Source organism: Hyla sarda, chromosome 2 (assembly GCF_029499605.1).
Source record: "Hyla sarda isolate aHylSar1 chromosome 2, aHylSar1.hap1, whole genome shotgun sequence".
NCBI classification, from domain to species: Eukaryota; Metazoa; Chordata; class Amphibia; order Anura; family Hylidae; genus Hyla; species Hyla sarda.
In genome coordinates, this window is record NC_079190.1 from 217,605,898 (window position 1) to 217,628,932 (window position 23,035).

Consider the following 23,035-nt stretch of genomic DNA (forward strand, 5'->3'; position numbering starts at 1 on the left):
TTATCCAGATTGTAAGAAAGGTCTTCCTTTTTGCTAGAACGGCACTTGGCTGCTGAAGCCAATCAGGGGCCTCAGGAAACACGTGCCGTATCTATGTCCTCATCGCTAAGTGATAGAAGCCATTATGCCAGGGGTGCAGTGTGTGAAAACATACGAATACTGTAAAATTCTAATGGTTTCTGTGGAATTTTATTTTTTAATCTAAAATGTCTGATTTTTTTTTCTCCTCACAGATTGAAATAGTTTGTGAACACCATCATTTTAGAGTGAATGTGAATGGAAACCATGTGTGCAACTACAATCACCGTGTGCCGCATCTCCAGCAAATAGACACCCTGGAAATTAATGGCGATGTTGTTCTGCAGCATGTTCAGATCTAGAGTTCTCATTCTGCTCGCTGCAATTACTGCTTCTCTAAGTGGTTATTCCTTTGCTGCGTCTATATTTTAGCATATTATGTGTAATACATGAAAAACCTTATGTATAATATATAATGGTTTTATATTTAAAAAAAAATGTATCACTTAAAAGGTAAATCTTTTTCTTGACATGGAAATAGAATATATGATCCAAAAATTTTAATTAAATTGTTTGCCTTTTTATCTTTCTAAAAGTTAGTTTATTTGTACAGATTTTGGTTTTATACTATCTACTTTAAATTCTCAGAAATGACCAAAATAGTGTTACCCGAGGGGGTAGGGGGGGATGTCAAGCAGTGGTGTACCTTCCATATAGGCAGGGTATACGATTGCTATGGGGCCCGCCTGGGGATTCAGGACACCTGTCCCAGATCCCTGGACAAGCTTTGCTTTTAACTATGAGTGTGTCTTGCCGCATGCACAGTTCAACGTAAGCTATATTGGCAAAAGGAAGGAGCCGGCAGCTCTGTCCCGTCACTTCAGCCAGGAGATTCCTGTGCAGGCAGCAGCTCTATATTATGGTGCTTATGTCAGAAGCTCTCAGAGACAAGGAGCCGTGGGAAACAAAGTGGCGGGCAAACTATGAAATGGGTGAGTGATTTATTTATTTTTTTAAATGGGGGCCTGCTACTAAAAAGGGGGCACAATTTCAGGGGGCCTGCTACTATATAGGAGGCACAGAGGGAATTTTCTACTTTATATTCGGCACAGAGGGGAGCTATATAGGGGGCTTACTACTACATAGTGGCTATATGAGGCAGCATGGAACCTAATAGGGGCAGCATGGAACCTAATAGGCGCTAATATGGGGCAGCATGGAACCTAATAGGTGCTCACACTTCCAGCATATACTATTATTGGATATAGGGGCATAGAATGGGGCCCAGAGGTGGCCTAACTATTATATATGGGCAGTGTGTGTGTGTGTGTGTGTGTGTGTGGGGGGGGTTATATAGAGACGGCTCCATAGTGTAATACTGCATATGCAAAGGTAAATGCTCAGTGAGAGCATGCGCTTACCACAGTTGGTTGCACAGGACCAAGCACAACTTTGGATCAACGTATAACATAATGCAATGCCTCACTGAGGCCATCTCTGGACAGTTCCTGACATGGACAGATGTGGCAGCAGAGGGAACTGCAACCATGTCAGACTAATCAGTTACCCAAAGGGGCAAACATTGTTTGTTGAGACCTAAAGCCAGAACAATGGAGTGATCTTGAGGGACTTTCTACCGTGCTTCAGCCTTTTGAATGTGCCACTGTGTTCTTGAGTGGGCAAGAATGTACAGCTCTATCTTTCATGCCTGCGCTTGTCAAGGGTTGCTGAGGTCCAGTGAGTGTGCTTCTTATGAATCTTTAGCCATGAAGTGCTTCCAAGCCACTGCAACCAACCAGCTTCACAGAGTGAGTGATATCCTTTCAGAATAGGTCCTAAATTCTGTCATTATTTCTGCTGCGCTGGACCCAAGATTTAGGAAGTGAATGTTTTTGACGCCTGAGCAAATTATAAATGGACAGGCAAAAGTGCAGACAGAGCTGCTTGCTCTAAAAAGAAATGAGATCATGGAGGTGCAGCAGCAAACCACTTCACCTGCAATGTCTAGTTCTACAGTTGATGCTGAGCCTTTAACCTCATCGATACTCGACTCTCCTTGAGTCTGGTGGCAGCAATGAAGAGACACAGATGGAGGAGGATATTAACACACATAAATCCAGTCCTATTTTGCTGACAAGCCTCATTACAAGGATGGCAACCCTTTGAGTTGGTGTAAGAATTCCAAGGAAATAAATCTTACTTTGGGCAAACTATTTCATGTAAGGTGAAATGCTCCCATGCCTTAGATCAGGGTCTCAAACTGGTGGCCCTCCAGATGTTCCAAAACTTCTACTCCCACCATGCCCAGACAGCTGTTAGCTGCATCCAACTGCTGTCTGGGCATGGCCAGACATGCTGGGAGTTGAAGTTTTGCAACATCTGGAGGGCCACCAGTTTGAGACCCCTGATGATTTGGTTTGCACGCTGTTCAGTTTCAGTGCACAGTCAGCCAAATCCCTTTACCTGCAGTATCTAGTTCTAGTCAGTCCTTCGTTTTTTCTTAATTTGGGGCACTTTGCATCTGATTTAACAGAGTGGTACCCTGAAGGCAGTGAAAAACTGCCACATGATACCAGAAAAAACTGCTAAAACCAAAGAAAAAGCTGTGGCAGTTTTTCTGGCGTAAAGATGAAAAAAAAAAAAAAGTGGAAATTTAACCTGAGAGTTACAGAAATCACTGGATCGCAGTGACTGCCTCAAAAGGTAGCGCTACTAAAAAATTAAGTTCTTGGATAATAATTTTTGTCCAGGCCAGTTTCATTGTTTTGTTTTTTAAAATGATTCTGTCTTTAAAAGGGTACTCCGCCCCTAGACATCTTATCCCCTATCCAAAGGATAGGGGATAAGATGCCAGATCGCTGTGGTCCCGCTGCTGGGGATCCCCGGGATCCCTGCTGCGGCACCCCGTTATCATTACAGCACAGAGCGAGTTCACTCTGTGCGTAAAGACGGGCGATACAGGGGACGGAGCAGCGTGACGTCATGGCTCCGCCCTTCATGACATCACGGCCCATCCCCTTAATGCAAGTCTATGGGAGGGGGGTGACGACCGCCACGCCCCCTCCTATAGACTTGTATTGAAAGGGGCGGTCCGTGATGTCATGAGGGGCGGAGCCGTGATGTAACTATGCTCCGTCCCCTGTATTGCCCGTCATTACGTGCAGAGCGAACTCGCTCTGTGCTGTAATGATAGCGCAGTGCCGCAGCGGGGATCCCGGGGCTCCCAGCAGCGGGACCGCGGCGATCTGACATCCTAAGATGTCTAGGGGCGGAGTACCCCTTTAACCTCTAAATGACAAAGGGCATACCTGTACACCCTTTTCCTGCTCTTCGTCTATGATGCGTGCTCAATAGCTGGTCCCGACTATCTGTCCGGCATTAACCCCTTATACGCCGCAATCAAAGTTTATTGCGGTGTCTAAAATGTTAAAAAAACACAACCTGGCTGCGCCGCGGTGCTGATTGGGACCACCGTTGTGAAACCGCGATGTCCCATTCAGCTGAGAGGGCGGCAAGTGGGCCCTTACCTGCCTCCTCGCGTCCTAGCCATGGCAGTTTGGTGCAGCAGAGCACCAATAACACTAACCAATGCTATGCTATGGCATAGCATTGAACAGTGCATGCAATCCGAAGATTGCATGTAATCGTCCCCTATGGGAACTATAAATTTGTGTTAAAAAAAAAGTTAAATAAAGAAAAGTCACTAAAAGTGATTTAACCCATTCTCTAATAAAAGATTGAATCACCCTCCTTTTTCTATTAAAAAAATAAAATGTAAATAAACATGTGGTATCGCCATGTGCGTAAATGTCCGAAATATAAAAATGTAATGTTACTTTAACCACACAGTCAATGTATGCATAAAAAATACCAGTCCAGAATTGCGTATTTTTGGTTACTTTTTATACCAAATCAATGGCGCAAAAGATGAGCCCTCACATCCCATAACAAGGAAAAAATGTAAAAGTTTATAGGGGTCAGAAGCGTACAAAAAGTTTTAATTTTTTTTAAAATAAAACAAAATCAATCCCATATAACTTGGGTATCATTTTAATCGTATTGACCTACAAAATAAAGATAAGGTGTCATTTTTACTGAAAAGTGCACTGTGTGGATTTGAAATCCCCATAAGGTTACAAAATGGTGTTGTTTTTTTCACTTTTGCCTTACAAATAATTCTTTTTTTTTTTTTTTTGCCATAGGTTTTGTGGTGAAATGATTGATGTCATTACAAAGTAGAATTGGTGGTGCAAAAAAAAAAGTCCTAATGTGGGTCTGCAGGTGGAAAATTCAAAGCTTTATGAATTTTAGAAGTGAAGGAGGAAAAAACAAAAGTGCAAAAATGAAAAATGGCCCGGTCCTCAAGGGGTTAAAGGAAGGGTACCAACAATTTTTACTCTTCAGTACGATTACAATATCCAATTTATATAGTTTATTTAAATTGCCATTTTCTGACCCCTATAACTTTTTACTAATCTGTCTGTGTGGGGGCTGATTTTGCATCATAATCTCCTCTAGTTTTTAATGGTTCAATTTTATCATTGATCAGACTATTTATTCTATTTTGTGTGGGATGTGATGCATTAATAAATGCAATTCTGGTATTTGATTTTTTTTTTTTTTTTATTCCGCCATTCATCATTCACATATATACATTTATTTTAGTATCAAAAGAAGACATTTTTGGAATAAGTAAGATCAGTGCAATACAAATCAAATGGTCATACAAAAACAAAGTAAGAGTATCCCGACATGGGGAAGACAGAAGACAGGGGAGGGGAAAAAGGGAAGGGGTGAATGCGGAGTAGGTACCTGATAACACAATAATAATCAGGTCCATATCAGTCACAGTAAGAACAAAGCGTACAAAGGAAACCCCAGCCAGTCAGGCCATGAGCACAATCATAATTACAATGTCAGATAGTAGGATATGTCTGGCACGTAGAAGTAGGAGATCCCAGGACACCACACTTTTAGGAAATTATCCATTGTGTCAGCTCTAATAGCATTCAACTTCTCAGACAATATTGTTAATTCTGACTATTACCATATTGAGAGAGAGAGGGTCGAGGAGCGCCATTTAGAGGCTATATGAATACGAGCTGCAAGAAGTATAAATTGAAAAAGGCGAAAGGAAGCACAGGTAAAACCTGTGGGTTTGTGTCCCAGGAGACACACTTTGGGACATAAGGGACATTGCTTCCCAGTGACTGTAGAGATAAGGTCAACTATTTTTTGCCAAAAGAAAGCAACATGGGAGCAAGACCACCAAATATGATGCATGGATTCCAGATCAGTACAGCCATGAAAAGAACAATAAGGAAACCTCCAGAAAAATAACGTGAAGTCTTGTCAGAACATAAGTCCGATGTAGAATTTGAAGCGCTGTCTTGACCAATGAAACCTGCCAGCTACCTTTACTAAAGGACTCACAGCATGTGTGCCATTCGGATAAGGTCAACGAGTCCTGGAAGTCCTCCTCCCACTGCAACATAAACGGAAACTTCTTATCTTTAGGTGGTTGATTTAGAAAGGCGTAAATAGTAGAGAGCGAGCCAGTGCAGAGAGGTATGTCTAGTGCTAGAGTTTCATAAAATGTAGAGTTGTGAACAGTGTTTGGAGTAGTAATTGAAAGTAAAAATGAGAAGACTTGTGTCATCCTAAATTGTTCTTGGGGGGGGGGTGAAAAGGTCATAATTCATAAGTTTCTTAGCCACAAAAAAATGGTGGATAGCGTGTAACCTGTTGCTGTGACGACGGTACTCCCGCAGAGCCATGACCAGCCTCTTGGCACTGAGAAGAGACCTTGTGTGCCGGGGTGCATGCCGGTAAGTCCACTAGAACTGGTAATATGGTGCATTGCCGTGGAATGAGATTTGCCATAGAATGAGATGGTCCGCCTCCATCACATCCTATTGGCTCTCTCTTGTCACGTGACATATTTAAACGTCACGCATCGATGCGCACAGCAGTGTCAGTTTGGCTATCACAGGGAGAGGATCTCCTCACCCTGTGATAGCTGAAGCTGTACGGAGCTCTCATGGCCTCTGTGGCCCGACAGAAGTTCACACATGTACGCAGCTCATACGGCTGCCTCATATACATTTACTCTATCATTACATGTACTGTTGATCCACAGCGCTATGGGGATCCCTATGCCCGATGGCGCTATCATCAGTGTGCATCCCCGCGAGCGCCCCACGCCCGCAGCTCCACTCCCCATCCCCCGCAGCTCTACTCCCCGTCCCCCGCAGCTGTACTCCCCATCCCCCGCAGCTCTACTCCCCGTCCCCCGCAGCTGTACTCCCCGTCGCCCGTAGCTCTACTCCCCGTCCCCCGCAGCTGTACTCCCCGTCGCCCGTAGCTCTACTCCCCGTTCCCCGCAGCTCTACTCCCCGTCCCCCGTAGGTCTACTCCCCGTCCCCTGTTAACGCTCAGGGAGCGATCCACAGCGCTATGGGGATTCCTATGCCCGATGCCGCTGTCATCAGTGTGCGTCCCCGCGAGCGCCCCACGCCCGCAGCTGTACTCCCCGTCCCGTTAACGCTCAGGGAGCGGGGAACAGAAAGTAGAGCATCGGGCGCTGGTAAAGTAGTACTGCGCATGCGCAGCACTACGCGAATAACTTAACCTGCGCCCGATGCTCTACTTTCTGTTCCCCGCTCCCTGAGCGTTAACGGGACGGGGAGTACAGCTGCGGGCGTGGGGCGCTCGCGGGGACGCACACTGATGACAGCGGCATCGGGCATCGGGATCCCGATAGCGCTGTGGATCAACAGTAAATGTATATGAGGCAGCCGTATGAGCTGCGTACATGTGTGAACTGTCGGGCCACAGAGGCCATGAGAGCTCCGTGCAGCTTCAGCTATCACAGGGAGAGGAGATCCTCTCCCTGTGATAGCCAAACTGACACTGCTGTGCGCTTCGATGCGTGACGTTAAAATATGTCACGTGACAAGAGTGAGCCAATAGGATGTGATGGAGGCGGACCATCTCATTCTATGGCAAATCTCATTCCACGGCAATGCACCGGTTTTCTGTGACACAGCACCTTCGTGCGCCTCACTCTGTCGGGTGACAGGAGGTGACGGGGCAGAGAGCGCATCTCCCAGAGGCACCCCCGCCATCTTGTACTGCCCAGGTATGGGGTCCGGCGAGCTCTTGTAGCGGGCTGAAAAAGTTTTTTATGGGGACCACAGGTTGTTGGGGAGGTCCCTGCGACTTACGGCCTCTTCCAGATCTTCTGGCTCCCATAAAAACTAGTAAATTCCCTCAGTTTACAGGCCGTGGAGACGGAGCTCAGAGAATCAGCATCTGTCCTCTTGCATGGCTGGCCACATCCCCTAGTTTCCATTTTCTTATTAAAAAATGTTTTTTTTTTTTAAATATACGTTTTTATATTTTTAGATATTTTTTTAATACTTTTTAAAATCTTAAGCCATCCAGTACTTTTCAGCTGCTGTATGCTCCAGAGGATGGTGTGTTGTAGAGCCCTGCATTAGGATTTGGATCTCACAGGACTCAATCCAAAATGTGCGGGATGGTAATAAGGTTGCTGTGGGCAAAAGCAGGCATCACATACGATGCACAACAGCCATTTTTCTGAGCCTGGAGGAACCATCCCACGTGTCGTTACCTCCCAGCCACCGGTATTTCCCCCTGTGTAACCTGTAGATAATGTAGAAGTGTGTACACTGTACACCCTATGATATACGGATTTTGTGCAGAGCATTGGTAACGATCAGAAATTCTTGGGAGCGGGATTAAAGGAAAACGGTCACCCGTTCACCCAAACTAAATCCAATACACCGGGTTATAGTGCGGCTGAACAGAAGACCGATGCAGGGTCCCTGACATATATACGTACTGGTGTACAGTGTACACACTTCTACATTATTCATAGCGGGGTATGTGCAGAGCATTGCACCTTAGTGTCTGTAGTAATGACTCAAGGGTGCAGTGCTCTGCACATATCCCCATGTATTTAGTAGTGTGTACACTGCAGACTAGGCCTGAGTCACCGATGCTATGCTCTACACATACCCGAACATACATACGTGTAAAGCCGTATACAGATCGGCTTCTTCGGTGAATTGCGCGCAGGAGGCAGGCCTGGCGGCTGGATTTGAATATTCATGGTCACTAGTCAAGTGAGTGCTCAGAAGGCACAATCGCTCACATGACCAGCGACTATGAATATTCAAATCCAGCCAGCGGACCCGCCTCCAGCGAGCAATTCACAGAAGAAAGAAACTGATCTTCAGAGGGACCAGGCGCCGGAGTGCAGGTACGTATAGGAGTCGGGGACCGCGCATCGGTCTCCTGTTCACCTGCACTATAACCTGGTGTATTGGGTTTAGTGTGGGTGAACGGGTGACCGTTTTCCTTTAACCCCTTAAGGACGGACCCATTTTTTACCTCAATGACCAGGCTCTTTTTTTTTATTTGACATGTATCTCTTTAAATGGTAATAACTTCAGAATGCTTTTTCTGAGAAGAGCGATTCTGAGACAGTTTTTTCGTGACATAGTGTACCTTATATAAGTGGTGCATTTTTGTTGGCACATGCAACATTTTTTGTGAAAAATATTATAAAAAACTGGAAAATGTCTTTTTTTATAGTGTACACTGTGAGGTAAAAGTGATGTTATTGTTATTCTGTGGGTCAGTACGATTATGGCGATATTTTTTTACACTTCATACTTTTATTGAAGAACTTTATTAAAATTTTTACACTTTTTACAGGTAATACTATGCTGCAATACATTTGTACTGTAGCACAGTATGACCTGATGAGCTGCACACTGTACAGCCTGTGCGATCCAGCCTCTGGCTGGATCTCACAGGCTTCGGTAGCAGGCAGAGGAGGTCATGATCTGACCTCCTGCTGCCATAGCAACCAACGGCGACCCACGATCGTATCGCGGCGCCGCCGTGGGAGAACAGGGGGAGAGCGCTCCCCCTGTCAACACCATAGATGCCGTGATCAGGAATGATCACGGCATCTAGGGGGTTAATGCTGCCGGGACCGGCGGGATCCCGGTACCAGCAGCTGCAGCGGGACTCTGGCTGTGATTAACAGCCGAGTCCCTTCGCCAATCTCCTGCGCTGCCCGCGGCAGTACAGGAGATCGCTATGATGTATGAATGCGTCCAATTGCGTGAATGTGTCGGATGATAGGACGTATGCATATGTCCTATAGCGGGAAAAGTCCTGCATAGGACTCTATTGTGTAGTTATTTCCAGTCTGACCACAGAGCTCTCTGCTACCACCTCTGTCCATATCAGGAACTGATAAATCTTTACTATGTGCCTCAGTACTTGGCACCGGCGACCCCCTTCTGTAACTTTACTTCTGTAAGCTTAATTCTCTCTGAGTTGCTGTGGTTCCTAATTGGTAGCATCCTATTACAGTACTATGCTGAAATCTTTAGGGTCCACGCACACTACAGAGTTTCTGACCTAAAAAAATTCCCCTTGGAAATTCCACCACACAATGCACAGTACGGAATTTTTGCAGGCAGAACTTCACTGCGGCTGAAATTCACCTGCCGGAAGAATGAACATGTTTATTCTTTTTGGCTGAATGCATTGCTGACTATGGGACAATGTCCACGGGTCCTAGCATTCACTAATTCATGAGCATGGACCCATGTACACATGGTGGAATTTCCGTATGGAATTCCACAAAAGAATTCAGACGGAAATTCCACCAAAATGTATTGCCCACTGATTTCAATGGAGGTGGTGGGCAATGGAGGAGGTGGTCGGCATTCCGCCATGTAAATTTAGCTTTCTGCAAAAATTTAAGACCAGTCATATTTTGCGAAAATCCACAGTGGAATCCCATTGAAGTCAATGGGGGTTCACACGGCAGAAATTCCATGAGGAATTCCACACTAAGATTCCGAGGCAGCAGCAGAATCCCTATAAATTCAATGGGATTCTGCTGCGCTATGCAATGTTTCTGGTACAGAAATTTTGATTCCGCTGTCCGCAGAAAGAATGGACTCCGAATGGACACAGAATGCATTACTGTCCATGATATGCTGGCGCCCACAGTCTGCAGAATTTCCGCATGGAGATTTTCTATGCAGACTATGTGCCGTGTGAACCCGGCCTAATGGTCTATTCACACAGTGGAATTTCCGTTTGCAAAATTCCGCCTCAAATTAACCTCTTGGGGACGCGTCATATCAGGTCGGTCCCGGCAGCTAACGGTAGCCGGGACCCGTGGCTAATATCGGAAGTTGATTGCCGCATCTAAAATGTAAAAAAAGCATTCCCAGCAGCTAAGTCGGGCTGATCGGGGCCACCCCGGTGTCTCGATTAGCTGTACGGACGCTCGTTGTTCGATTGTCGTTTGATTGCTCCATGCCCGAGATCCAGGCTGGAGCAATCGAGCACCGAAAACACTGATCAATGCAATGCTATGGCATAGCATTGATCAGTGTCTGCAATCAATGTACTGCATGTTATAGTCCCCTATGGGGGCTATAACATTGCAAAAAAAAAAAAAAGTGTAAAAAAAATAGTTCATAAATGTGATTTAACCCCTTCCCTAATAAAAGTTTGAATCACCCCCCCCCCCCTTTTCCCATAAAAAAAAAGTGTAAATAAATATAAACATGTGGTATCGCCGCGTGCGTAAATATACAAACTATAAAAATATCTCATTAATTAAACCGAACGGTCAATGGCGTACACGTAAAAAAAATTCCAAAGTAGCGTATTTTTGGTCACTTTTTATACCATAAAAATTTATAAAAAGCGATCAAAAAGTCAGATCAAAACAAAAATGATACCGATAAAAACTTCAGATCATGGCGCAGTAAGACAAAATCAAACCTATATAAGTAGGGTATAATTTTAATCGTATGGACCTACAGAAGAAAGAGAGGGTGTCATTTTTACAAAGTAGAATTGGTGGTGCAAAAAAAAAAAAGCCATCATATGCATCTGTAGGTGCAAAATTGAAAGGGTTATCATTTTTAAAAGGTAAGGAGAAAAAAACGAAAGTGCAAAAATGGAAAACCCCTGAATGCGGAATCCCCTAGTAGTCTATGGGCTTCAATTTGAGGCGGAATTCCGCAAGCTGAAATTCCGCGTGTGAACAGACCCTTAGAATAACCCATACTTACGGTGTCCATTTTAGGACATCGTCAGTGGTCAGCCGTACCTCTGTCCTCCGTCAGGAGAAATGGCGTCCCACCTCCTCCCTCAGACCAATCGCCGTCAGCCGCAACTCCCTCCTCTGTGAGGCGAAACGGCATCCCGGGTCCTCCCTCACCCCAATCGCTGTCATCCTTCAGCCACAACTCCCTCATCCGAAAGTCCCTCATCCAAAATGCTGTCATGCCTCAGACGATTCTCCCTCAGACGCATAGCAGAGCCGACGCTGCACAGCACTGTATAGCAGAGGCGACATTGAATAGCATGTACAGCAGAACCCGTATAGCAGACAGCCGACACTGACTCGGCTCTGCTACACGGCAGGAAGGTTTTTCGTCTGAGGGATGACGGAGTTTTGGATGAGAGACTTTAGGATGACAAAGGAGGGAGGAGGGAGTTGCGGCTGACGCCTGACGGAGATTGGTCCGAGGGAGGAGGTGGGACGCTGTTTCGCCGGACGGAGGTACAGCTTACGACTGACGATGTCCTAAAATGGACACCGTACACACTTTCGCAGATGTTTATAGAGGCAGACTACAATGGTAGGGGATTTTATATACATGTGATTCGATGATGAAGAGCACATTACTCTTGTCTATATGGGGAGGGAGGGGGGTATTTTGCAAGGCATTACAATTTTCTGGCTTTAAAAAAAATAAAAATTTAAAATAAAAATTTTTCTCAATAAATTAGCTTTTTCTACTCTGGTTTCTATTTAATTATTTCCCCCTTTATGTTGTTGTTTGTTTTTTGAGGAAGTCACCGGAGTCACCCTGGATAAGGCCTGAGCACAAAGCCCTGCCAGCTATAATACATGGTCACTAAGATAAGGGTGATTGGTTGACCCTAAACTTACAAAATGTGACTAAAGAGTCATGTGACTAAAGACAACACGGGAAGGACTCCTATACAGGTCTCGTAACAGGTGAAGTGCATTTTCACTGAAATTCCTGACCTGCCCACTAGGCGGAGCTCTGGGCGGGATTCTGCTGGAACCCGTTAATAAGATGTAGCGTTCTCCTCAAGTCCTGCTCGGAGTTTCTCGTAAGATTCACATCTGCTGTACGAGCCGCCATGGTGTACGGTCCCGTTTACAATCCCGTGAGTGTATTCGTGCTCTTTTCTATATGCATCCTCCTGGTGCACCCCGCCCCCCCCCCAACTCCCAGCATGCCCGAAAGGCTGTCCGGCATGGTGGGAATTGTAGTTTTGCAACAGTTGCGTAGTAGTGATTTCCCCAGCAATTGTATTAGTGTGAAGGCTCTGCCCACCCTAAGGAAGAAAGCGTGGGGGAGACTAATCAAAACGGGAGCAGTTGCCCATAGCAACTGACCAGATTCCAGCATTCCTTTGTAAAATTGAGTCTCTGTTGCTATGGGCAACTGCTCCTCTATCTCCTTGCACAAGGTTTTAAAAATCTTCTCTTGTATACTGTTATAATTTTCCAAAGGTGCCCAACCCCTAAAAAAAAGGGGAAAAAATGTTTCCCCCTCTCCTCTACTTCCAAGAGCCAAAACTTTTTTTTTTTTCTTCATCTACAGTCGTGATTTATTTAATTTTGGAACTGATTGTACTTTAAAGGAGTACTCCGGTGCGCACTTTTTTTCCTTTTTTATCCCGTCCGGGCTTCAAAATAAAAGAAAACACACTTTCTCTTACCTGCCAACGAGCCCCCGGTGCTCCGGTACAGGTGTTCGGTCCCCGGGCTGTATTCTTCTTACTTCCTGTTAGCCCGGCACGTCACACGGAGCTTCAGCCTATCACCGGCCGCAGCGATGTCCCGCCTCGGTCGGTGATAGGCTGAAGCTCCGTGTGACGTGCCGGGCTAACAGGAAGTAAGAAGAATATAGCCTGGGGACCGAACGCCTGTACTGGAGTGTACCGGAGCTACGGGGGCTCGTTGGCAGGTAAGAGAGAGTGTTTTCTTTTATTTTGCGGCCCGGACGGGATAAAATGAGAAAAGTGCGCGCCGGAGTACTCCTTTTAAAGATTGTCTTTGTATTAGGGTGCGTTCCCACTGAGGAATTCACGAGGAATAATTTTGGTCATGAAATTGTTGCCTTCTGTCATTTTATCCATCAAGCGGAAATGAAGAGGAATGAAGGAGGAGGCTATTTAATCTACATTTCTGAATTCCGCTTGAAAACGAGGTTGGGCGGAATTTTTAATTTTTTTTATACCATTGACTCCTATTGGATTTTGCTAACGGATTCCGCTTGAAGAATGAACAAGCAGAAAGGAATTCAGCGTCGGAATTCTGCTATCAGAATTTCTGCAGTGTGAACAGGACAGCAGAGAAAACATTAAAGTCAATGGGCAGAGGAGATGTGTATAATTTGGAGCAGGGAATTCAAGAGGAATTACTCAAGTAAATTCCTCCTGAATTACTCAGTGTGAACGCACCCCTACTGTGAAATGTATCCTGCAAAATCGGGGGGGGGGGGGGGGGGGAATTATTATCTGTGAGGTAAAATTGGAAAAACATAGTTCACTGTTTGTATAACAATATCCATTTTATATAGGTTGTCATGTTTTCCCCTTTTACCCCTAGATGGTCATAGATGTACGCTCTTGCCATCTGGGCCTTAATGCACCAGAGCATACATGTATGCCCTGTATCATTAAATCTCTATGAAACAAGCACAGGAGCTGTGCTTGCCTCACAGGCGTTGAGTGATTGGCTACTATCAGAAGCGGGGCACTCACCACTAAGGGCATTGCTAATCGTGTTCCTGCACGTCTTTAACCCTATAGATTCTGTGATCATGCTGTCTAAGCATTGTTGACATGCTGGCTAGCTCATCAGACCCCCGCAGTGCAATTGCAGGGTTCCGATTAGGTAAAATGGAGGTGGAGATCCTTTTTGCTTCTGGATTGTTGCTCCAATAATGCAGCCTAGCTGTATAAATAGTGACCCTTAGTTCTTTTATGTAGGTGCCAGACTGAAAAATGGCAGTACAGGATTAGTAGATGCAATGTTTTTAGTTGTTCTGCCCCTTCCAGTGATAGAGCGGGACTCTCTGAGAGTCATGATGTTAGAATTTTTTTCCGAGCACAAAGTCCAGTGTATGTTGTTAGTGTCTCAGATCCATACACCAGACCCTTTTTTTTATTTATTTTTTTTATTTTTTTTATTTTCTATCTTCCAGCAGATCAGCTTTACAAACTATTCGCTTGCTGCCTAATACACTACTCAAAAAAATAAAGGGAACACAAACACAATAACTCCAAGTCAATCACACTGTCCACTCAGGAAGCAACACTGATTGACAATCAATTTCACATGCTGTTGTGCAAATGGAACAGAAAACAGGTGGAAACTATAGGCAATTAGCAAGACATCCCCAATAAAGGAGCGGTTCTGCAGGTGGTGACCACTTCTCTGTTCCTATGCTTCCTGGCTGATGGTTTGGTCACTTTTGAATGCTGGCAGTGCTTTCACTCTAGTGGTAGCTTGACAGTCTACAACCCACGCAAGTGGCTCAGGTAGTGCAGCTCATCCAGGATGGCACATCAATGTGGGCTGTGGTAAGAAGGTTTGCTGTGTCTCAGTGTAGTGTCCAGAGCATAGAGGCACTACCAGGAGACAGGCTAGTACATCAGGAGACGTGGAGGAGGCCATAGAAGGACAACAACCCAGCAGCAGTACCGCTAACTCTGCCTTTGTGCAAGGAGGAGCACTACCAGAGCCCTGGAAAATTACCTCTAGCAGGCAACAAATGTGCATATGTCCACAAAAACTGTCAGAAACAGACTCCATGAGGGTACAGCTCAACACCATGCAGGACGTTTGGCATTTGCCAGAAAACACCAAGATTGGCAAATTTGTCACTGGCACAGATAAAAGCAGGGTCACGCTGAGCACACGTGACAGTCTGGATATGCTGTCAAGAATGTTCTGCTGCCTGCAACATCCTCCAGCATGACCGGTTTGGCAGTGGGTCAGTAATGGTGTGGGGTGGCATTACTCTGGGGGGGGCGCACAGCCCTCCATGTGCTTGCCCAAGGTAGTCTGACTGCCATTAGGATGCTCAGACCCCTTGTGAGACCAAATGCTGGTGCTGTTGGCCCTGGGTTCCTCCTAATGCAAGACAATGATGGACCTCATGTGGCTGGAGTGTGTCAGCAGTTCCTGCAAGAGGAAGGCATTGATGCTATGGACTGGCCCGTCCGTTCCCTAGACCTGAATTTGTTTAAGCACATCTGGGACATCCTGTCTCGCTCCATCCACCAACGCCACGTTGCACCACGGACTGTCCAGGAGTTGACGGATGCTTTAATCCAGGTCTGGGAGGACATCACTAAGGAGACATCCACCGCCTCATCAGGAGCATGCCCAGGCACTTTAGGGAGGCCATACGGGCATGTGGAATTCATACACTACTGAGCCTCATTTTGACTGGTTTTAAGGACATTACATCAAAGTTGGATCAGCCAGTAGTGTGGTTTTCCACTTTGATTTTGAGTGTGACTCCATATCCAGACGAAAATATTTCATACGATTAGTTCATTCAGATCTTGGGTGTGTTATCCTATTTTGAGCAGTGTATTTCTAACCCCTTGATGGGTCCAGTTGTCTGGAGAAAATCGCTATTGTTGACTTTGCCTGTTGGTAGTTTTTGGCTGATTTTTGTAAACCTCATTGCAAAGAATTGTGTAAGGACCCTTTCACATGGTGGCATTAAAGTCAATAGGGAAATATGAACGTGGTGTGTTTCCAAAATTGCAGCATGCTGAGGGTGAAGCATTCTCGTGTGTGTGTGTGTGTGTGTCAGTTTTTTTTCTTGTCATTTTTATTTTTTATTTTATTTTCCCCTCCCCCAAGAAATTTTCAGAGAAAAATGTATTTCTAATTAGCATTCTTTCTTCAAGAGAAATCCTTGAGTCACATGATGGGAAAATCCCATGACTTGCAATGGGAAAAAGTCATGACTAAAACCCATCATGAGTGCAAAGTGTTTGGTGTAATCTTTTTCAGACTAAATAGTTGTGTAGAATCCCACCTTTACTATGTATTAGGGTTTCAAAAATAACCGAATCGTGATATATGCCATTTGTGATAATGTGCCCAAAAATCTTACTTATTTAGCATTTGGATGCCAGTGGCTGCCAGCTCCAAACTGAGTGTGTGTGCGCGCACGCAATATGGTGTCGGGGCTCTGGGGCGGAAAAACAAAAAAAAAAGGAGATGCTTACCTTGCCCCGGTTCCCCGTAGGTCTACCGTAGATCCTGCTCTCCTCCATTCGGTGCTGGTGTCTTCTCTGTGCTCCTGACAAGCAGCTGGTTTCAGGACCTTCCTGCGCAGCCAATCAGTCGCCACAGCGGTGTAATGTGTCAGGCCAGCGATTGGAGCAGGAAGGTCCTGTAAGTGCAACCAGCTGCTCCTCTCTGAAGAATGAAGCACAGGACCACATGGAGAACGGGATAAGCGGCAGACCTGGCTAGGTAAGCATCACTTAAGTTTCCCCCGCATCCATGTTAAAGGTGAAAGACATGAAATGGCAGTGGGGGGGGTTTAGTGGGTTAGATGCGAAATTGGCGATAGAAATAAAATTGGGGAGGGGGTGTGAATATGAAAAATGGGGGGGGGGGGGATGGACAGATGTGAAATACGAAAGATTAACATTAAATTGCATGTCTTCATCACTTATTATCTCGCCCTTGCATGTCAATATCGTACACGTATACCAAGATCATTCAGCCTTACTATGTGTGGTTTATATTCACTGTGCATGCTCCTATGTATATTCAATATGCACTCTGTGTTATGCATGCTCTTTTATTACATACACCCTTATGTACAAAGCATTTGGAGAGTTTTCATACCCTTGACAAAGGATTACCTCTCTTCCTTGTGTCCTAACACCATATCAAACTCATGATTTATTTCTATAGAATTGAATAGCTTTCATTCGTCCGATGCCAAGAAGTACAGAAAAACGTTTTTGATGGGGGGGGGGGGGGTCTGACCGCCGTGGCCCCCTGCAATCTCTTGTACGGAGCCCCGGCTGTCCTCGAGTGGCACGTCATGCCACCACACCCCCTCCATATATCACTATGGGAGAGCCGAAGATGGCCGAACAGCTTTCCCGTAGAGCTATAAGGAGGGGCCGGGGTTGTGACGTGCTGCTCTGGGGGAGAGCTGGGCCTTCATACAGGAGATCACGGGGGGCCACAACGGTCGGACATACACCCCCCCCCCCCCCATTTTTTTTTTTTTTTTTTTTTTCTCTACTTCTAGGCGTGGGACTCTTCCTTTTAAAGACATGTTTGACTAAAGTAGGTCATCTGTAAAGAATTAACCATATCACAGTTTATATCACTCACTGTAGTCTTCCAGCTAATGTGCCATTTTAGGCTTATAGGCATAATTGCACTTCTGGGCCTTTTGCACAGGATTAGGCAAAGCGCAGCTGCTCAAATGCTCAGACCCACCTCTCTCCGATAATGACAGGTAGTTTATTTTTATCATTATTTGATGGCGCTAATGTAGCACTGCTGTCCCAGAGACCAGATATTACGTGTAGCATCCAGTATATTGCTAAACTGTTCTAGAAAATAAGTCTGAACACTTAGGGGAAGATTTATCAAAACCTGTCCAGAGGTAAAGTTGACCAGTTGCCCATAGCAACCAATCAGATCGCTTCTTTCATTTTCCAGAGGCCTTTTTAAAAATGAAAGAAGCGATCTGATTGGTTGCTATGGGCAACTGGTTAACTTTTCCTCTCCACAGTTCTTGATAAATCTCCCCCTTAGTTGGCAATTTAACCAAAAATTGTTTTGCGAACCTATAAGATACATGTACCTACTTTTTAGAACTTATGAGTGCTACCTTTTTGTGTCATAAAGCTGAATGTACGTGAAGGTATAATTGTGTTCTTTACTTTCAGCCCGTTCCATTCAGCACCCATCTTCAGAGTGGCATCCATGATGGCACCCTCATTGTTGTCTGTGGCGCTGTTCTCCAGTCAGGTGACAGGTTTGTAGTTCTTTTAGTATATTGCATGAATGACACATTTTCTATAACAAAGGAAATTTCAACAGACCTGTAAGATTAATAGGAAAATAATCACTCTAGTTTCTAGTGTGTTCCTCTCTGTTGCTGACATGTAAATGCTGACGGTGCTGTCACAAACAAGCAGCAGCCTTGCTGTGCGTGCGTATCCTGGCTGTAGCTAGAATATGGGGAAAAAAAATCAGGTGGTCTTTTCTTGGCAGTTGCATTGATCATATATATTTTTCTTTTAGGTGGGACATGAATTTCAAGTGTGGTCCTGGTGAAAAGGATGACATTGCCCTCCATTTCAATCCACGTTCTGATGGAGAATATGTTGTTTGCAACACATTTGAACATGAACTTTGGGGGGAAGAATTAAAAAAGCAAGAGATGCCATTTCATAGGGGACAACCTTTTGAAATCCGGATCCTGGTTACAGACCATGAATACAAAGTAGGTTTGCATAAAGCAAAATTATATAACTGTCCTTTTTATTTTATTTTTTTTAAATATAGGATTGAAATCTTATAATCAATGTGTTACAGAAAACATTGCGGTTGAAACTAAGTTTTAGGATTGCACAACTCAACATCTCTATGGGGTCTAGTCACATACAGTATGCTATACATATTTGAGCAGGATTTGAATCTGCATAATTTAATGTAAACTAAATGACTGAACACTCTTTCAAACTGGCAAGTTTAAATTGTGCTCATCAAATATACGCAGGATGCTGTACACGTGAATAGACCTTTTATAGAGAACTTGTTACCAAATTTTTGCCGCCATCAGATTATTAGTGACACTGTCAACATGAAGTAATTTTCATAAAATCACGGCATATCTGGAAGTTTGACCTGAGCACTGTGTGAGCCCTGAATCCTCTCAATGATATGCTCGTGGACTCCCCTGTATTCATAAGCTGTGGACTTGCCCCAACCACTGTTAATTGACAGCTTTCTCCCTATGTACAATTATGGATAGAGGGCTGTTGATCAGTAAAAGGAGTGGCAGGAGGGTCCTGGACTCTCTCCTAAATACAGGGACTTCTGGCCTACGCAGCGCTCAGGTCACGCTACTACTGAAACAATTTTTTTTTGACAGGTGAAACCACAGAAGTCAGTGTCTGTCAATTCCTTATACTTGTGTTCAGCTTCAATAGAGCTCAGGAGCTTACCGTACTTGCTGTATGAAGATCTACACTGAACTCAATAAGTGGTTCAGTTTCCCAAAACTTGCACACAAAAATGTATGGGCACTGCATAGTTAGTGTGGTTAGAAGGGCCCAAAACATACTCTGGCAAACCACAGTGATTTTTCTGTGCTGTGGGCAATGGGGGGTTGTTGTGATGGTCCTGATTGGTTGGTGTACTAAATCTCTCTTTTTGACTTAAGTGGGAGCTTCAGTACATTTCCTATGCTTCCATTAAAGTCAATAGAAATGGGGTTTTGGCACTGAAATTGGCGCATTTTCTGCGTTCAAAACAGTGCATATTATGTGAATGAACCTGAAAAGTGAAATAGAAGAGTAGATGGATTGTTTGTGTGCATCAGTTCTAAAACTGTAAACAGATAAAATAGTAGCAGGGTGGGATTTTACATACAAGGTGATCCAGGAAGGATGGTGCAAAAGTAAAGGCCTATAGTAAAAGGGGTACTCGCGTGGAAAACTAATTTTTTTTTAAATTTTTTTTATTAAATCAACTGGTGCCGGAAAGTTAAACAGATTTATAAATTACTTCTATTAAAAAATCTAAATACTTCCAGTACTTATAAACTGCTGAATACTACAGAGGAAATTCTTTTTTTTGGAACACAGAGCTCTCTGCTGACATCTCTGTCCATTTTAAGAACTGTCCAGAGTAGGAGAAAATGCCCATAGCAAACATATGCTGCTCTGGACAGTTCCTAAAATGGACAGATGTCAGCAGAGAGCACTGTGTTCCAAAAAGAAAACAATTTCCTCTGTAGTATACAGACCCTAAAGTACTGTAAGGTTTAAGATTTTTTTTTTAATAGAAGTCATTTACAAATCTTTATTTTTTATTTTTTTCAAACAAGGTTTTTATTTAATTTTTTTTATAACCTATAGTAAACAGCACTTGTAGTGTGAGAAACGAAGGAGGAGTCAGACGCAGCTGCTCTCTCCGACGTAGCAAAAGAAAATAAAAAAATGATTAGCAACAAGTGCAAATGTAAAGAATTCGTATCAATATCGTAATCAGGGGAATAAGGTTAACGGTCTGTGGTATAGTAGGAGGACTTGAAGAGTTTTGTATCAGGCAGTGAAAAGAGGGGGGGGGGGGAACTGGGATGAAAACCAGGGGTCCCACGTTTTAAAATATTTAGATGTTGACCTGTGAGCTTACAGATCTGCGAGACCTAGTAATTTACAAATCTGTTACAAAACTTTCTGGCATCAGTTGATTAGATTATTTTTTTATTTCCACGGGAGTACCCCTTTAAAATAACATTGACTAGAAATCTAAGCAAAATTGACTTGGTTGCAAATGGCAACCAATCACAGCACAGCTTTCATTTTCATGAGCCACACTTTCAAGGAGATCTGTAGTGTACATTTATTATAATTCCCTGTGCCCGGGCTGCAAAAGTAACCTTTTTTAACTCTCCCTTCAGACGTTTCAACGCGGCCACCCTGTTGAGCCGTTATTGGCATCTCTGTCCTCCGGTGATGGTCTTTTTCCTGGGGACGGTGAGTCATACTGTGCTCAGTGTATCGCTGGCTGCAGCAATGTCCTGCCTCTGGGCGCTTAGTGCACGGTCATGTAAGGAGCATGGGCCCCACCTTCTCGCCATCCCCAGGAAGAAGCCCATCAAGGGAGGACCGATAATGGGGGGGGAATGTCGGAAGGGGAGTTAAAGATTGCTTTGTTTTTTACTTTTTGCAGCCCAGGGCACGGGATTGTATAAAAAAAATGTATGCTACAGATCTCCTTTTTAAATGTGATTACATTGTGTGGCATCAGTGCTACCTGGACATGTTAAAGGAATGGCTTATGCCGCAGATCTACTTATATTAGCTGGATGGTGCACTGCCACCTTTCCATTTGGTTGTTGGCTGATACCTGATGCATTGGAGACTGATTCAGCAATGTCGGGGTGGCCTCTAATCTTTCTGTGGGGCTATATCAAGGACTCTATCTGCCCCCTGATCCACAACGCATCAATGACACGATGGAGTCCATGTCCAAGAATATGCTGGCATGCATCTGAACAGAACTGGACTAACTCCTAAAATGTCTGCCGTGTCACCAGTGGAAATCATTTTAAACATTTGTAGTATAGAGAACTTGTATTTATGTAGCATATCTTACAGGGAACTTGTCAGCAGCTTTTTCAAAGTGAAGCTACTAGCATTGTAATGTAGCTCCTTTAATAACAATATACATGTGCGTTGTGCGTGTCTGGGTACTATGCTTTTAGATATTTAACTTCTGTCTGCCTGTACTGTATGTAAATTAAGAACCTGAACTCGTAGCGTTAGACAAAAGCTCTGAGCCAAGGAGTCCTCTCTCTGGAGGGGCAGACTGACAACACTGAGGACTGGACATTTTAAACGAAGCAGAGATTTTAGAATGCCCAGGCCTATATATAGCCGACTGCTGGGACCCTCACGGATAACCTCTGTTCATGTGGCTTCCATCATGTCAAGATAGCCTTGGGCATTATGGGAGTTGTAGTTTTGCAATGGCTGGAGAGCCACAGTTTGGGGTTCTGTGTACTGGTTATTTTTACCAGCTGTCACTGGCAGGCTGAGGCAAGAACATGAAGCAGGGGAGCAGCTTGAAGAGGCCCTCTGATTAACCACTCTCTGTGCCAAACAGGAGCTGGTTAACACTACAAAAGCCTGGCAAGTCAAATGCCTAGCTTCTGCAGGATCAGGTGTCTGCATGCACCCTCTGAGTATGTACTGCCATACAAGACCTTACTGACCAGATTTAGTATTAGACCAATACTACCAGTACAAAAAAAAACATGGTCAGCACCTCCAGACAAAATTAAATGGACTCACACTGCTAGTTTTGTGCGTTGCCAATAAAGAGCAAGGGACAAACTATACTGCCACAGAACCACTACAATTACCACTGACTAATACTGCTTTATTACTAAATAAAATCTCACACAGACCAATATTCCCACATCAATTGACTATATAAAGAAGTAGATGCGTGATGTATGCGAGCACACTACAGACCATATAAGTGATTACAGTGCAGTTACATGCAGTGATAAGGGATATGTTTTCTTGGCAATCTGTCCTAGGCCATCATGAAGACTTCTCCAGTCTCTATCAGACAAACATTTTAGGCTCCTTGTTCAGCACAATCCTTCACTCTTTACAAACTCTCCATGTGTATTGCCCCACACAGTAAGCCCTGTCTGAAGTGGCACATTCTCACATCAGCCACCACAATACAACGTTCAACTGTGTGCATCCTAAAGGGGTTGAAAGCTGTTCTTAGGCTGGGTTCACATCACGTTTTTGCAATACATTTTACAATTTGAAATAAGTAAGGGAAATGTATTGAAAACCGTATGTCAAAAGATGCATCAAGCTGTGTCCGTTTTGCATCCTGTACGGTTTTGTCTTTTTTTTTTTTTTTTTTTTTTTTTTTTTTTTTTTTTTTTTTTAAATAACATTGGAGTCAATGGGAACCGTACAGATCCATCCGTTTTTTCACCATACAGTTTTTGACTTTGCGCAGTCTTTTTCTTAGGATCTCAAACAAATGAAACTTTATTCATAATGGAATGAAAAGTTAAAAACGTATACATTTCTTTTCTTAAAAAACTGGACATCATTTTTTCAAACCGTATACGGATTT

The 23,035-nt window shown here is 44.2% G+C and overlaps 1 protein-coding gene across 1 annotated transcript in view; it reads left to right on the forward strand.

Annotated features, from left to right (window-relative positions):
• Positions 1–23,035, forward strand: part of LOC130357423 (galectin-9C-like) — a 94,142-nt gene that overhangs the window by 37,052 nt on the left and 34,055 nt on the right. The window contains exons 10-13 of the mRNA XM_056560115.1: positions 234–377; positions 1,680–1,826; positions 18,082–18,170; positions 18,440–18,641. Coding sequence (XP_056416090.1) covers positions 234–377; positions 1,680–1,826; positions 18,082–18,170; positions 18,440–18,641 — 582 coding nt within the window. The remainder of the gene's footprint in view (positions 1–233; positions 378–1,679; positions 1,827–18,081; positions 18,171–18,439; positions 18,642–23,035) is intronic.